The sequence below is a fragment of the Lactuca serriola genome, chromosome 5 (genome assembly GCF_051521515.1).
Source record: "Lactuca serriola cultivar US96UC23 chromosome 5, Lser_US96UC23_V15, whole genome shotgun sequence".
Lineage (NCBI taxonomy): Eukaryota > Viridiplantae > Streptophyta > Magnoliopsida > Asterales > Asteraceae > Lactuca > Lactuca serriola.
Window position 1 is genome coordinate 191,242,088 of NC_136412.1, and position 15,013 is coordinate 191,257,100.

The 15,013-nt window shown below is 32.9% G+C and overlaps 3 protein-coding genes across 3 annotated transcripts; 1 reads left to right on the forward strand and 2 right to left on the reverse strand.

Annotated features, from left to right (window-relative positions):
• Positions 1-283: 283 nt before the first annotated feature.
• On the forward strand, positions 284-6,357 carry LOC145053397 (uncharacterized). The gene is made up of 13 exons (XM_079001432.1): positions 284-636; positions 1,375-1,456; positions 1,653-1,756; positions 2,009-2,135; positions 2,703-2,797; positions 3,039-3,162; positions 3,639-3,818; positions 3,899-4,057; positions 4,200-4,248; positions 4,341-4,405; positions 4,804-4,848; positions 5,368-5,544; positions 5,644-6,357. Exons 1-13 carry the CDS (start codon positions 599-601, stop codon positions 6,004-6,006), a joined length of 1,608 nt encoding a protein of 535 aa, XP_078857558.1. The 5' UTR covers positions 284-598; the 3' UTR covers positions 6,007-6,357.
• Positions 6,358-8,456: 2,099 nt separating this feature from the next.
• LOC145053398 (phosphoinositide binding protein) lies at positions 8,457-9,937 on the reverse strand. The gene is made up of 2 exons (XM_079001433.1): positions 9,542-9,937; positions 8,457-9,278 (listed from the first exon to the last, which is right to left on the reverse strand). The coding sequence occupies exons 1-2, from the start codon at positions 9,778-9,780 to the stop codon at positions 8,603-8,605; spliced, it is 915 nt and encodes a 304-aa protein (XP_078857559.1). The 5' UTR covers positions 9,781-9,937; the 3' UTR covers positions 8,457-8,602.
• A 1,384-nt stretch (positions 9,938-11,321) lies between these two features.
• Positions 11,322-14,135, reverse strand: LOC145053399 (uncharacterized). The gene is made up of 11 exons (XM_079001434.1): positions 13,725-14,135; positions 13,486-13,554; positions 13,301-13,396; positions 13,080-13,210; positions 12,808-13,003; positions 12,557-12,732; positions 12,318-12,447; positions 12,062-12,222; positions 11,919-11,977; positions 11,682-11,772; positions 11,322-11,575 (listed from the first exon to the last, which is right to left on the reverse strand). Exons 1-11 carry the CDS (start codon positions 14,031-14,033, stop codon positions 11,404-11,406), a joined length of 1,590 nt encoding a protein of 529 aa, XP_078857560.1. The 5' UTR covers positions 14,034-14,135; the 3' UTR covers positions 11,322-11,403.
• Positions 14,136-15,013: the final 878 nt, after the last annotated feature.

The following is a 15,013-nucleotide window of genomic DNA, read 5'->3' on the forward strand; positions in this document are numbered from 1 at the left end:
TCTATCAATTAGTCTCACAACCAAACGCATCTAAATCACTTACCTAATCATCATCGAAAAAACCATTCAATGTTAATGAAGCAAAAGTTACGAATTGAATCAACTTTTGATGGTTTGATTTCACTTATTATATATATTATATTTAGGAAAAAAACCTTATTTCTATGTAAGACTAGAAAACATATTGCAATATGTTAATAGTTAAATAGAAAATATTGGTAAAGGGTAATTAATTAAAGTCTTAACTACATTTGGATGAAATGTTACTTGAAAGAAAGAGCATTTTGGGTGGTGACAGCCCACAGGACGACAGGGTGGTGGAGAGAGAATAGACAGACAGACGGGTCTTTGATTTTGGGAAAATCTTGATACACAAAACACGAACTGGGAACCGACCCAACGTTGACACCAATAACAACAGCAAACCAATTCTTCTTCCAATCTACACCAAAATCTCTTGCTTTTCGTCTCGATTAACGGACTTCAATTTTGTCATACCGAATCCCAATATACACTACTCGTTTATGACTGGAACATCCCACACAATAACATCTTAGGATCTGGAAAATAAAGCAAGATCTATTGCTTTTTAATCTCTATGGAACAGCTTATCAACTTCATCATTCGCCCACCTAGGTCATTTCCGTTCTCCCTATCTATAATTCTTTCATATCTGTGTTCTGTAAGATACTTGATGATGTATATATATATGTGATTTTACCCCAAATTCTGATGCGGGTTTTATGGGTTTGTATAAAGTATTTGTCAATTCGATGGGGTTTGTGAACTCTACTTTTTGGGTATTTTTTATTACAATTTTGCTTTAGAGCATGAGTTCAATGTTTTTGTTCAAAATGTTGAAGGGGTTCCGATTTTCTTCAAGTAAAATTATATTAGTATGATAAACCTTTGATATAAGTTGTTGCAGTTATCAGAATTATGAGTTTTTTCTTTTGCTTCAGTTATTCTTTCTAGTTTGGATCAACAGATTAGGGTTTCTTTTAAATGTTAATCAAGTAGATTAATTCATTTGTTAACCATGGTATAAGTTCATAGTTTCTAACTGTGATTGTTGGCTACTAATAACTTCCACCATAGTTTAAGTTGATTCAAAGATCATTGGGCTAATATGTAGATTTAGGTGTTTGGGTTTTACACGTCTACTCATTATTATTATTGTAAATTTTCCTCAAACTATGTGTATGATGTGTATATACTTTTTTTCATCTCTAGATATTGTTTTCAACACAATCCATTGATAGTGCTAATGTGCTATATGATCATATCATGTTAGTAATGCATATGCATGAACTAAAAATTGTGCATAATTAACACACTTAATGACGAATATCTTTTTTTTTTTTTTGGTTGCAGAGCTGAGTATGAGCCAAGCAATGATTTACTAGATCAAGAATTCATGCTTAAAGGGAAATGGTTTCAAAGAAAAGATTTAGAGGTAAGATCTTTTAGGGTAAATCTTTAATATTCTTTTTTTGTTATGAGCATTAAAATTAGAAGAGAATGTGTCCCAAAAAAAGATGATCCTCTGGTTCAATATACATCAGCTTCTATACACACTATATTAGTTCATTATTATTCATGAATACACATAATTTTGGTCCTATGTATAAAGGGCATTCTTGTCTTTTCAGATAGTAAATAGCCGAGGAGACACTCTTCAGTGTAGTCATTACTTGCCTATTGTGAGTCCTGAAGGAAAGCCTCTGCCATGTGTAATATACTGCCATGGAAACAGGTTAGATATTGCTTTTTTATTTTTTGCCTTTATGGACTTCATACAACATGTCTTAATTCAGTAAGCTATATACCAGTGTTTCTTTCTTTTTAACTTAACTCAGAAAGAACATAATTGAGAAAGTCAGGTTTCCAATTGAGTCCTAACTTTTTACAAATTTGCCCTCATTAGTTTTTTCTTCCAATTTCCCACATGTTTTCTTTCAAATTTGTCTACTTACAAGAAGTTTACATAAATGTGATGATGTGGCAGTGGATGCAGAGCAGATGCTAGTGAAGCAGCTATAATATTATTGCCATCAAATATTACTGTATTCACTCTTGATTTTTCTGGATCTGGACTTTCTGGAGGAGAACATGTCAGTCTAGGGTGGTATGAAGTAAGTGAATAACTAATCTTAATTTTCTGATAGATTTTTAATAATCCTGATTAAATTCTACATGAATCTATTTAAATCTTCCATCCGATTGTGTTGTTTGAAAACTGAATGCATATGTTGATAGCTGTTAAAATATAAAGAGATATCTGTATGGTTGGAGATATATTGTTTAAAGTATATGTAAATGTAATGGTTCTTTCTTTATTTGTACTTTCATTTTTCTATATTACAACATTGCCCTTTATTTTCTTTTTAAGACAATGCACTTTTATCAATCTACCCAATTATATCATTGTCTTTCACTTTTTTTTTCCTAATTATAGCAGTGAAATTTTCTTTGTATTTCAATGTTTTTAAAGTATAATGCTATAATAGGAAGAAATGGAAGTAAGATATTAGATACTACAATAAACAAATTAACAAAAGCACATTGCTATTTCTTACATTTTTTAATCGTAGAGGAAGTGTAGTCAACTAGTCATTGACATGCCTAGGTTTTAAGATTATTAATTGTTGTGATATTACCTTTTCACCCTTTAAATTGAAATGGATTTTTTTTCTTTCCAGAAAGATGATTTGAAATCCGTGGTAAATTACTTGCGGGCTGATGGAAATGTTTCATTAATTGCCCTTTGGGGTCGATCCATGGGAGCTGTAACAAGGTAATAACTTTTTGAGAGTAAATGACCATTTTACCCTTATAGATATATTTAATAATCACAACATGATTGTAAACTAAACCTTGCATAGTTTAAAACTTATGGACTAGGTATCATTTATATAACCTCATTTAGGTCATAATACATAATACATGTCATTCCTCATGTCTTTTTTCTCCCAAATAATTGATATTATAGTGATATGTGATGTGAGTTTTATGACTAAATATGTTGATGATGTCAGCCTGATGTATGGAGCAGAGGATCCTTCAATTGCAGGAATGGTTCTTGATAGTCCTTTCTCTGATTTGGTTGATTTAATGATGGAACTTGTTGATACCTACAAAATTCGTCTGCCCAAATTCACTGTATGTTCATCCATTATACATATATAGTCATAATAGTGATTAATGATTTAGTTCACTAATCAAGATTATGCTATAATATCAATATGTTTCTTTTCTTCTTAGGCATTGTTAAGTATTATCCGGATAAATCATGTTTAAAAGTATTTGAGAAAATGACAACACAAACGAGGTCAAATTTGTAAAAAGTTATGACTCAATGAGGAAAGGTTCCTTTTCCTGACTTTCTCTATTAAGTCGTTCTTTCTACATTAAGTAAAAAAACACACTCACATATAGTTTTCGGATTAAGTCATGTCTCCATTAAGCCAAAAAGAAACAACACCTTAAGTTTTCTACAAATTGGCCTTCATCTATTTTTTCCTTTCATTTCTTGAAGTATGTTGTCTATTTCTCAAATGTCTTTTAAACATCGTTCAACAAAAAAGAAAAGAAAAAGAAGAGGGCTTTAGTCTTGTTATTTGGTTTTGTGTTTGTAGGTTAAATTTGCTATCCAATACATGAGAAGAGCTATTCTTAAAAAGGCAAAGTTTGATATTGTGGAGTTAAATACCATAAAAGTTGCAAAATCTTCTTTTGTTCCTGTTCTTTTTGGTCATGCTGGAGATGATGATTTTATACAACCACATCATTCAGATCGTATTTTTGAAGCTTACATGGTAATTTACTATTTACTAAGTCTAATATTTTTGTACAAAATCTTGATTGTATTTTTTGCTTAATACTTTTATGTTGACAGGGAGACAAGAATATTATAAAATTTGAGGGTGACCATAATTCGCCACGTCCTCAGTTTTATTTTGATTCTATAAATATCTTCTTCCACAATGTCTTGCAACCTCCAGAAGATGATGTTAAAGGAAACTTCTTTGATACACCTCTTGATTACCTTGGCAAGGTATTTTTTAAATATAATTTCCAGATTAAGTGTTTGTTTGGTTAAATGGAATGGAATAGAAAAGGATTGAGTTGTCACAATGTCTTCCATTCCTTCCCCAATTCCATCATAACAATTGTTGTAATAATTTCTCTGCATTCAGGAATTCCATGGAGTTGGATATGAAGATGATTTTCATGTTACACCTCAAGGCATGCCATTTTTAATGTGATTTAAGTTGGTTTGATTTCAAATCATCTGAATGGTTTTGACATGATACTTTTTGTCATATAAACGTTTTCAGCATCAAGTAGCACAGAGGATGCCATTAATCAACTCCGTTCCAAAAGGCCAATGAGTAGGACTGAGGTCAGTATTTGGTTTTATTTTTCTGTCTTTTTGTTTAGTGTCAAATGGATGAAATGAAATCGCATTGATTTGTTTATTATAGAATATTCTACTTTCGTTTCTTCCTATCATAGCCTTGTACATTGAATAAACTACACAGTTATAGCTATAAGCAATTTTCAGTTTTTCACTCCTATAATTGGATAGATTTTTTGAAGTATAATGTCATAATAAGAAAACAATTGGATGGATATTTTGAAGTGCAATTCTTTAACAAGAAAATGATTGAAACTACAATGCTGTAACACACAATAAATGAAAGTAAGATGCTATAATACACAAATAAATGAAAGTACGTTGCTAGTTCTTGCATTTAGCTCTTTTGACAAAGACTTTTTCTAAAAAAAAAAAACTTTCAGGTTCCTTCGGATATGCCATTAACTGATATTCCATGTAGTTCTGAGGTATTTTCCTTTCTTTTTCTCTTTTCTCTCTTTTCCTTTAGTTGAATCATCTTCATTACTCCCTTTATATCAAGAATCAACTCACATGGAGTCACTAAAATGAATTGGAATCCAAATAGACGGAATTGGAAATTTGGAACTCAAGTACTCTTGCACATTTCATTATTCTGATGGAATTGGATTCCGTCCATTCGCAACCAAACACACCCTGGATTAGAATCTTGAAATCTGAAAGATTTTTATGGAAATGGAACTGAATTCCGTGCATTGACAACCAAATACTCAAGGGAATGGAATCATGAATCCCAATTCCGTCACATTCCACCAGAACCCTTTGGAAAACTCCTTTTTGTGGGGTCAAAACATTATAACTGATTTCCTTGAGAGGATTTCTGGTCTTATTTTGCAATTCTTTTTGCCATTTTTTTAGAATTTATAGAAGAAAATGTTGACCAATCACCAAAGATGAGCGAGTCTTACCTATTCTGTATATTATTATTATTATTATTGTTGGTTCAGGAAGAAGGAAGTACAACAGAACCTATTCCATCATCATCTTCTAAAATGATTGACTTTGACTTTTCTAATGGTCATACACATACACATGGACCCTCAATACTAGAAGATCATGAGTATGTTGAATACCCACTTCAACACATAGAAGGTCTCCCATGCAATGCCGAGGAAGAAGAAAGGGTAACCTTTTTATTATTTATACCTAAAATACCCCTACTCATCATCATCATTATTATTATTAGTTGTTTTCCTAAATACATGATGTGATGATTGTTTTAGATGCTGATGGAAGCTGTACTCCTGTCTTTAAAAGATTTAGAGGTGAAACAACCAGAAACAGAATCCACTGATACAAATCCAACAACAATAACAACAAATCATTCTACACCAATAAAAGCGGACCCCACAAGTGTTTCGACAGCTAGCAGCAGTGATTCACAGTCAAGATTCATGTCTCCATGCAACAGCAGCACATCATCATCAAATATGACACCAACAGTAACACCATCAGTGGGCCCCACCTTGGATGCTGACATGGCGGATCGGACGAAAGCCACGGTAACCGTGGAAAGAACTCCGTCTGGTAATATAATGGACGGCTTGTTACGGCGTTGGGATCTTAATTTCTTCAAGAATAGATGATGATGATGATGTGATTTTGGGATCTTTTGGTTATATAGCAAGTGTTTTGTGTTTGATGATTTTATAATTTTTTTTTTTGGAGGTGGTGTGGTGATTGATTGATTTGATATTAAGATTGTGTGGGGAAAAGGGGGGTGAAAATGGAAATGGACATGGGATAGAATTGTGCAGAAAAGAAGTGTAAGGGAGATTTGTATAATTTGTTGTATATAAAGGTTTAATCCTGGATGTGTTATGTCTTGACATGTATGGACAAAGTTTTTGGGTTTTGTTTCACCCAAAAGAGATGTCTGCAAAACATCATGTGAATCTTGACAAGACAAAAATACAACCAAAATAGTATTCATGTTCTTTTTGCCATTTAGGCATTGTTTAGGGTACCCTTGTTACTCATTATACCAAAGTGAGTTTTGTTAAATCAACATATTTTTATTTGTTGTAACTCTATGTTTATATATATATTTTTTCTAATAATTTCAGGCACCATTTTAATAATTGATATCTTATTATTCATTATTTGGTATATTGATAACTTTTCGAACCATGTGTAAGAAGATACTTGCACAAAAAACCAAACCCTACCCCGCTAGCTCAAGATCCTTGAAGATGTATTTTTTCTATATATACATAAGATAATACCGAGACTAATTGGTTTGACTTAAATCAAGAACTAGAAAGACGTAACACGTATTTGGTTTGAGAAACTTCAGTGTCCAACTCATTAATCAACGAAAACACAACCAATGCATAATTCAAATCCACTTATGAATGAAATTTTACATGAATTTCATCCATATGTCTGATACATTCAAAATGTAATTTAAGATGGAAATTGTGGATTCTAATTCATTGCTTTTTCTCTTGGTCATATTGAAGATTATTGGCATAAGATTCGATCGAATTTATGCAACAAGCTATTAGCACATCCTGCAGAGTATGCAGTGAGTTATGGTGATTAGTTTAACACAATGTGTCACTCGTTGAATTTCTTTGGAGTGGGTTCTGTTAAATCTCTGAATACTGGTTGATTATGTGAGACACTGCTATTCGCTTTGCTAACAGATATTGTGTTACCGTTCATTATCTGAACAAAGAAGGTTTTACAATGTGGATCCCACTTTGGTATGGCATGAAAGACATACCAAATGATGCATATGTTGTATTTGTTCACGTTCATGGTAACCATTATGTGATAGTTGATTTACAAGAAACGTATCCAATGCCTACTGTTTTGTCATATTTACGTAAGTACATATTAGAACTTTTTGCATGATGGATTCCTCAAACTTAATGTCTATGTTTCACATAATACACATAATGCACCATACAATTTTAATACTCAAACGGTTAGTATATCTGATGAGTGATGATTAATAAAGACAAACCTTGCTTTATAATAATAATAATAATAATAAATCAAATAATATTAATAAAATAAAATAAAATATTATTATTTATAATATCTTTCGAATAATAATAATAATTTTCTAATACTAATAAACCTTAAAATAAATAAATAAAAAGAAAGAATGAATGAAAAAAAAAGAAAGAAAGAAAGAAAATTCTAAATCGTAGGAGTTCAAAATATATATATATATATATATATATATATATATATATATATATATATATATATATATATATATATATATATATATATATATATATATATATATATATATATATATATATATATAAAAGACAATAAAATAGGATATGTGTTAATTGGACACATGTAGCTTTTAAAAGCATGTTCATTCTTCATTTAAGAAATCCTTTTAATCTAATCAATGCAAAAGTTTGATGATATTTATTTATGGTGGGTTAATTACTTGTTTATGCAATATTTATTGTTTTTTTTTTTAATTTATATAATAATATTGCATACAAAATATTTAATAATGTTTTAAAGTAGGACCAAATCATACAACTAGCTAACTTAAAATCGTTAATAAAATACTATTTTCAAATAATTTGAACACTATCATACATCAGCTGCTTAGATTATATTTATCATAAAGTAACAACACCCCACCCAACTTAATGTGGAATATCTACATAAATGTGATTTGCACCACATTAGACCAGACCTAATCCTTTTTTTCTCTGGTCCTACCTTTTAATTAATTAAAAAATATTTTTTTAGTAAAACAATAAAAAAAGATATAATGACATAAGAGTGGTGACTGGTGAGTATTTTATACTAGTGTGTTTTAAATATGATGATGATATTGTAATAACACTTTTGGTGTGGTGAATATACCTAGCCTTAGGTTAAAAACTAACATCAAATCATACATTTAACTGTTTCAGTTAACTGGTTGCAACATTTGGTCCTATTTAAAAAAAAACCTTTTTGCATATTTTACATCAACAATTAATATTCATAAACTGGAAAAAAGTTGGATAAATAAGTAATTAACCCTAAACTTATTTCTATTTGTTGCCAATTTGATCAACGTCCACATATATTAGCACCTCATTGAAAAGCCAAAAAGTGTCAAAAAATATACAGCAACAAGCCAACAATACGATCCTTGTACACGAAAAGAAATACAAATGTTATATCAAAATATAGCATTACATAAATCAAAGATCATGTTTTCATAGCGGGTCTCACCAACCCAAGACCCGACCCACTTCCCAAATGCTTAAAATCCTTAGCTTCAAGATTATCCCCATGACCCGCAAACCCGGTCCCACCTTTCTCCAAATAAATCAAATTCCTCTCTTTGCAGCCTTTATTACACACCAAACACACCTTATCAACCGCCATAAACTTCTCTGCACACTTCTTACAAAAAACATGTCCACAAGAACTTAAAGCCACAAGCCCTAAAGTATTAGTCAATGTCACCTTACAACTAGGGCACACGTAAGTTTTATCCAAGGGCGAATTCGTCTTTTCCTCATTTGTCTCTTCGGTGAAGCGAATGGAGAAAAGGGATTTCATTTTAAGCTTCTCGTTGCCTTCCGGGCAGGTAGTGGCGGTGGAAGGGGCGGTGATTTTGACCGGAGCTTCTGGGGTGGCCGAGGGTAGCCAAAATGCTTTCATGGTTCTGAGGGCTTCTGCTTCATATGATGTCGTTTTCACACTGTTTGCACCATGGAAATTGTTTTGATCGCGGTTCAAGTTTTTATCAGTGTATTGTGGGACCGCACTGTGGTTTTGTTGATCGAAGGCATCGAGTTCTCGCGCTTTTTGTAGGGCTATTTTTTCCGTTTCTTCGTCTTTTTGTTGTTTTTGTTGGGTAGTATGAGCAGCTAGCTTCCTGTTGCAAACATAACAGGTTGTACTTGTTTAGCATCCAGATGCGCTATAATGAACTATATACATGAATAACCATCGGGTTATGCATTGATGGAGCTTCTCACTCAAATCACAGGTCAGATGTAATGCCTAGTGTATTTTGGATCTCCTAACGACGATTGGAGAGCAATGAGTTCAGGTATAGACTAAGTCAACTACTATTCCAATCCCAATCCTCTAATCCAAGCAAGTATATATAGAATTAAAGAAGATAGGGTATATTACCTTTGGATATCTTTCTTTTGGGACAATAAGCACTCGAGGATGCACTCTTTACAGAAGACGTGGCCTTTTTGACAGCACAAAGGATCGATGAAGGGCTTCAAGCAGAGAGAGCAAGCATCGAAGGGTTTGATGGAGTCTTTACCAAGCCTCTCCTTTTGAGTACCGTAACCTAGCTTCCTCTTCTCGTCATACGTGAAGAACGCTAGATCGTTGTTGTTCTTGGAATGTCTCTGAGGCATGTTTTCAGATCAATTCAGGAGGGATTAAATTTGGATTTGGATTTGGAGTTGAATTTGAATTCGGATTTCAAGAGGAAGGAACTGAGATCGAGTGTCGACTTGGAAACCCTAGAATTTTGACGAGCCCCCTTTGAGATTGTCTTTGTGTAACATATAACATCCCATCTCCTATTTATATCCCGTAGAGTAGATAACTACCGTCTTGACCGTTGTTTGTAAACATTAACAAAACTAAAGGGCTAATCACAAATATATCAAAAACAGAAACTATATAATATAAAATAATTGAATTTTTGAAGAGACTGAAAATATAATTTTATTCTAAGCTACTATTAAATCCACCGTGTCTGATAGACTTAGGCTAAGTTTGACGCACCACAACTAGCTTATTTTTCGAGCTTTTTTGGGTTGTCGTGTTTGATAAGCCAAAAAACTAGCTTATAAGCTAGCTTTTAAAAAACTATTTGGAGTAGCTTTTGAGGAGCTTTTTTACAAACTTCTCAAATATACCTTTAATTGATTATAGATTACTTATTTTGGAAAATACCATTTTATGTAATTTTATATCTTTCAGCTAGCTTATTAGCTAGTTTTTACCAAACACTCTTTTTATGCCAAATGTCATATTTATAATTAAATAAGATCATTCGTATTTTATAAGAAATGAAGCAGGGGAAACATATTAGTTTACAATTAAATAAGATCATTCGTATTTTATAAGAAATTCTAAAAATTTTATTCTAATAAAAAATATTTTTTTTATGCCAAATGTCATATTTATAATCAAGAGTCACTCATGTATCATTTTCTCATGCATCTGCAATTCCTTTTTCCGCCCAAGTTGAATTGAATGTTATACATCATTTACATCAACAACTTGAAAAGAAGAAATCAGAAGGTACTCACCGAAAATCCTAACTAGATTAGCATCATAAAGTTAATCCATTCCAAATTTATTAGTCAATTTCTCTATTTAGTTGATTTGTTGAAGGCGATCCCGCAGTTTTTAAGCCTAATTGTTTAATATATAAACCAAGAGTCAGTCATGTATCATTTATTTTCTCATGCATCTGCAATTCATTTTTCTGCCCAAGTTGAATTGAATGTTATACACTATTTAGATCAACAACTTGGAAACAAGAAATCAACAGGTGTTCATCGAAAATCCTGGCTAGATTAGCATCATTAAGTTAATCCATTCCAAATTTATTGGTCAATTTTTTCTATTTAGTTGATTTGTTGAAGGTAATCCCACAGTTCTTAAGCTTAATTGTTTAACTAATAAGTATATCATCGGATCTCCTTTCTCTTCTCCAATATTCTATTTGGCATCATGTACGATTCTATTCGGTCTTTCAAGTCCAATGTTTTGCTCAATATTTTGTTTGTTGTTTTTTTTTATTTTTGTTAGGATTCGACTTATCACATGAAAGAATCAATCCATGTAGGTTTTAATCTCCAATCGATACAAGTTTCCAACATATTTTTGTTTTGTAACAATATTTCTTTGAATTACTTGGTGTTTTTAAAGGGGTTGAGAATTGCTTCAACAATTACATAATATTTTTCTTATAACTTATTACAAGATTGTTGACATACATATGACATCTTTCATGTCTCCACTTAGCCTCGTCTTTGTTTCACTTTCATGTATGATGAGTTAAATATACATGTAAACATAAGAATAACAGCAGTAAAAAATATAATTGGAGAAATCGGTGAATTGTGTTTCCAGTAGTTTACTGAAGTGCACACGCTACTTGTGGAAGCAAATCGATCCCCAGATTTTCGTCCCCTGTCACAAAAACAATACAATTACGTCTGTCTGTCTGTCTATCTGTCTTTATTAACAGTAACAGTAACAGTAACAATAACAGTAACAAAGATAATAGAATAGATACCTGAATACGTCTCGAATTGAGTTCCATATAGATGTGCCAAGCTTTTTGCTTGAAGTGAAATCTTGTTTATATTTCCCAAAGGTATCATTTCCTAACAAAAATACAAATATAAGATAATAAGATAATGATTTGTGTTTGCCACCTATCTGTCTGAATATAGATTTATAGTTTCATAACTTTGTAATTAATTTTTATTTTTCAGATCAGACAACTAAAAAACGTATTTTATTTTTATACCGTTAACTGTGTGATGCCGAACTGCTGCCAGCTTTTCAACCAATAGGCGTTCCTCGTTGCTGACATGGCAAGGTAATGAATGACATGAGATTGATTACTTAGTTAGTAATTTAAAATTATTGCTGACGTGGCAAGGTAATGACCTGATATATTTAGGGATGTGGACATTCACAATGAAGTGATGACTCCCTCTAACAGAAGGCTTATTAATATCTGGAACTCCCATCTTTGACAGTTTTATGGTTTCCCTTGGTTGAATTCCAGAAGGAACATGAAGATCTTTTACACCATCAACAGTTTCAACCTTAAATTATATCAAAAACTAACTCAGAACCACAAAGTCAAAGCAAAATATAATATCAGAATTGTTGACTAATTTTAGATAAGTTTTTATTTTACCTTAATCACAGTACCTAATATTGCCTGTGTATAATCGATATTAATCTCTGAGTAAAGATTAAGACCTTCACGTTTAATTCCATGTTTTTGCTTAACATGAAAGACTAAATACAAATCACCAACTCTATTCCTGCATTCAAGATCAAGATTATAACTATCTATCTTGTTATGTATTTTCATATTTTGCCCTTATCTATTATAGTTTATACTTGTTTGCCTATTTATGCTTAGCAGCATACCTTGTTTTGTCAATATTGCCCTCTCCTTGTATTCCCATGGTGTCTTCATCAGTGACACCAGGTGGAATCACCACTTTCACAGTTCTAGTCTTCTGTACATTACCTTCACCTCCACAATACTGACAGTTTTCAGTTATGATCTTCCCATCACCACCACATTTTGAGCAACTAGACACCTGGAATTGAAAACAGGTAAGTGGCTAAAAATCAAATTGAATAAAATGGAGAAAGTTAAGACTTAAGAGGTTTACCTGAGACATAACCCCAAATGGTGTTTCCTGAGTTTGCATTACTGCTCCTCTTCCTCCACATTGGTTACATGATTTTATACAGTTTCTTGATTTAGCTCCTGTTCCACCACAATTATCACATGTCTCAAAGCAAGAAACTTCAATGTCACGTTTTGCTCCAAAGATGGACTCTTCAAAGCTCAAAAAGACATCATGCCTGAACAATAGTCAATTACACAACTCCATTGATTGTAATTTGGCAAAAAGAAAACCAAATAGTAACCTTTGATTACCGAATGTTGAGGGAGTTGGTGCCCTTGTTTCTGAAATTGAAGTTATTGTCTCCTGATTCATTCATGCCATTCCCGCCAAAAAACCCATTTGAATCCCCAAAGAAGGTGCCAAACACTTCAAATGGATCCACCTAAAACACAAAATTCCCTTTAAAGGAAGATATTACAGTGAAGTGATATTGTTGTTGTTTGTTGTTTTGATGTGACTGATGCAATCTTACCTCCTGGAAACCAGCACCTGATCCATCATAATTCCCTTGTAAACCTGCCTCCCCAAATCGATCATATAATGATCTTTTCTCTTCATCTGATAAGACCTATGTAACACAAACTGGTTTAGCTTATATGAATACGAAATGAGGAAATATAATCCAAAAAAGCTTTTTGGGAGTCGTCTAAGATATACCTCATATGCAGCACTTATTTCTTTGAACTTCTCTTCTGCTCCATCAGCCTTGTTCATATCTGGATGATACTGTTGCAAATGAGGCACATAATGATGTTAGCACAAGATTGAATACCATAGATATAGATGTCTTGTGGTGGAAGTCGTAACTCATGTTAAACTCAACACAAATGTCAATGCAGATTTTGAAAATGTTCTATTATCTTAGTTAGGGAAAAGAAGTGTGAAAGGTAACTGACCTTGCGAGCTAGTGCTCGATAGGAGCTCTTGATCTCCTGCAAGGTAGCATTTTTACGAACTTTAAGAACTTTGTAGTAGTCAGGAGTAGTAGTCTTACTACTTCTACCGGTGGAGGCAGCGGCGTAAATTACTCGACGACGACAAGATGATAATCCAATGGTGTTTCTGAGAAATGGGAATGCGGATTTTGGTGAAAATTTGATGGCAACCGCGGAGGAGGAGGAGGAGGAGGCAGCGGCGATGGTGGCGGTGGGAAAGATAGATAGGCGTAAGCTGCTACAAGCGACGCAAGAGTAGCAACCAACCATGGCCGGCGGGTTTCCCGTACGAAGAAACCGGATATGGGTCAGGGTTTTTCGGGGGAAGGGGGGTTTAGAAGGGAGGCAGAGATGGGGAGCGGGCCGGTGAGGCCGGTCATATTGTCCCGGTCCGGTCTTTTTTATCCGGTTCTAAAATTTTTAGAAAAAAAATATTCTTTTTTATGAGAATAAACAATTTAAAAAAGATTTTTTTAGGGTTTATATTTGATTCATATTAGTTAATCCAAAATTCCAAAAAAAAATATTAATTTCTTTTATAAATAAATAATAGCAACTACAATCTTGTGATCCGATCCTCCCTTGACAATATCGAAAAACAAGCCAAAAATGATCGAGATTGATTTATCTAAATGGGATGATTATAACAATTATGACATATATGATTTAGACAAAATTGCAAAAATGGTCCCTGTGGTATGCAAATTTTTGGAGTTTTAGTCCAAACAGTGACTTTTTTGGTTTCGTAGTCCTTTTGGAGTGGTTTGTATGTGAAAATGGTCCCTCCGAAAATTGAAATGACTATAATACCCTTGGGGTATTTATTTTTCATTTTTCTTTCATTATTCTTAAAATTTAATATTTATTTATTTATTTTAACAATTAAAAAAATAAAAAAGATCCTCTCTCTCTCTCTCTCTCTCTCTCTCTCTCTCTCTCTCTCTCTCTCTCAACACCAAAGAACACCTTCATCATCTCAATAACACATCTTTGTAAACTCAAGAACATATTCATGAACATTTTCCCTAAAATTTTGCCAAGTAGTGAATAATGGTATGGCAAAGAGTGGATAAAACAACTTCCGACCCACCCAGTCTTTCATCTATTTAATCAACCCCCTTCACATATCCCATTTCTCTCTCTCTTCTCTCCCTCTCTCTCTCTCACGTCAGCCACCACCACCCACCGCCAGATCTTCAAATCGAAAAGCATCTCCTCTATCTCTTCGGCCACCGATTCAACATTTTTCA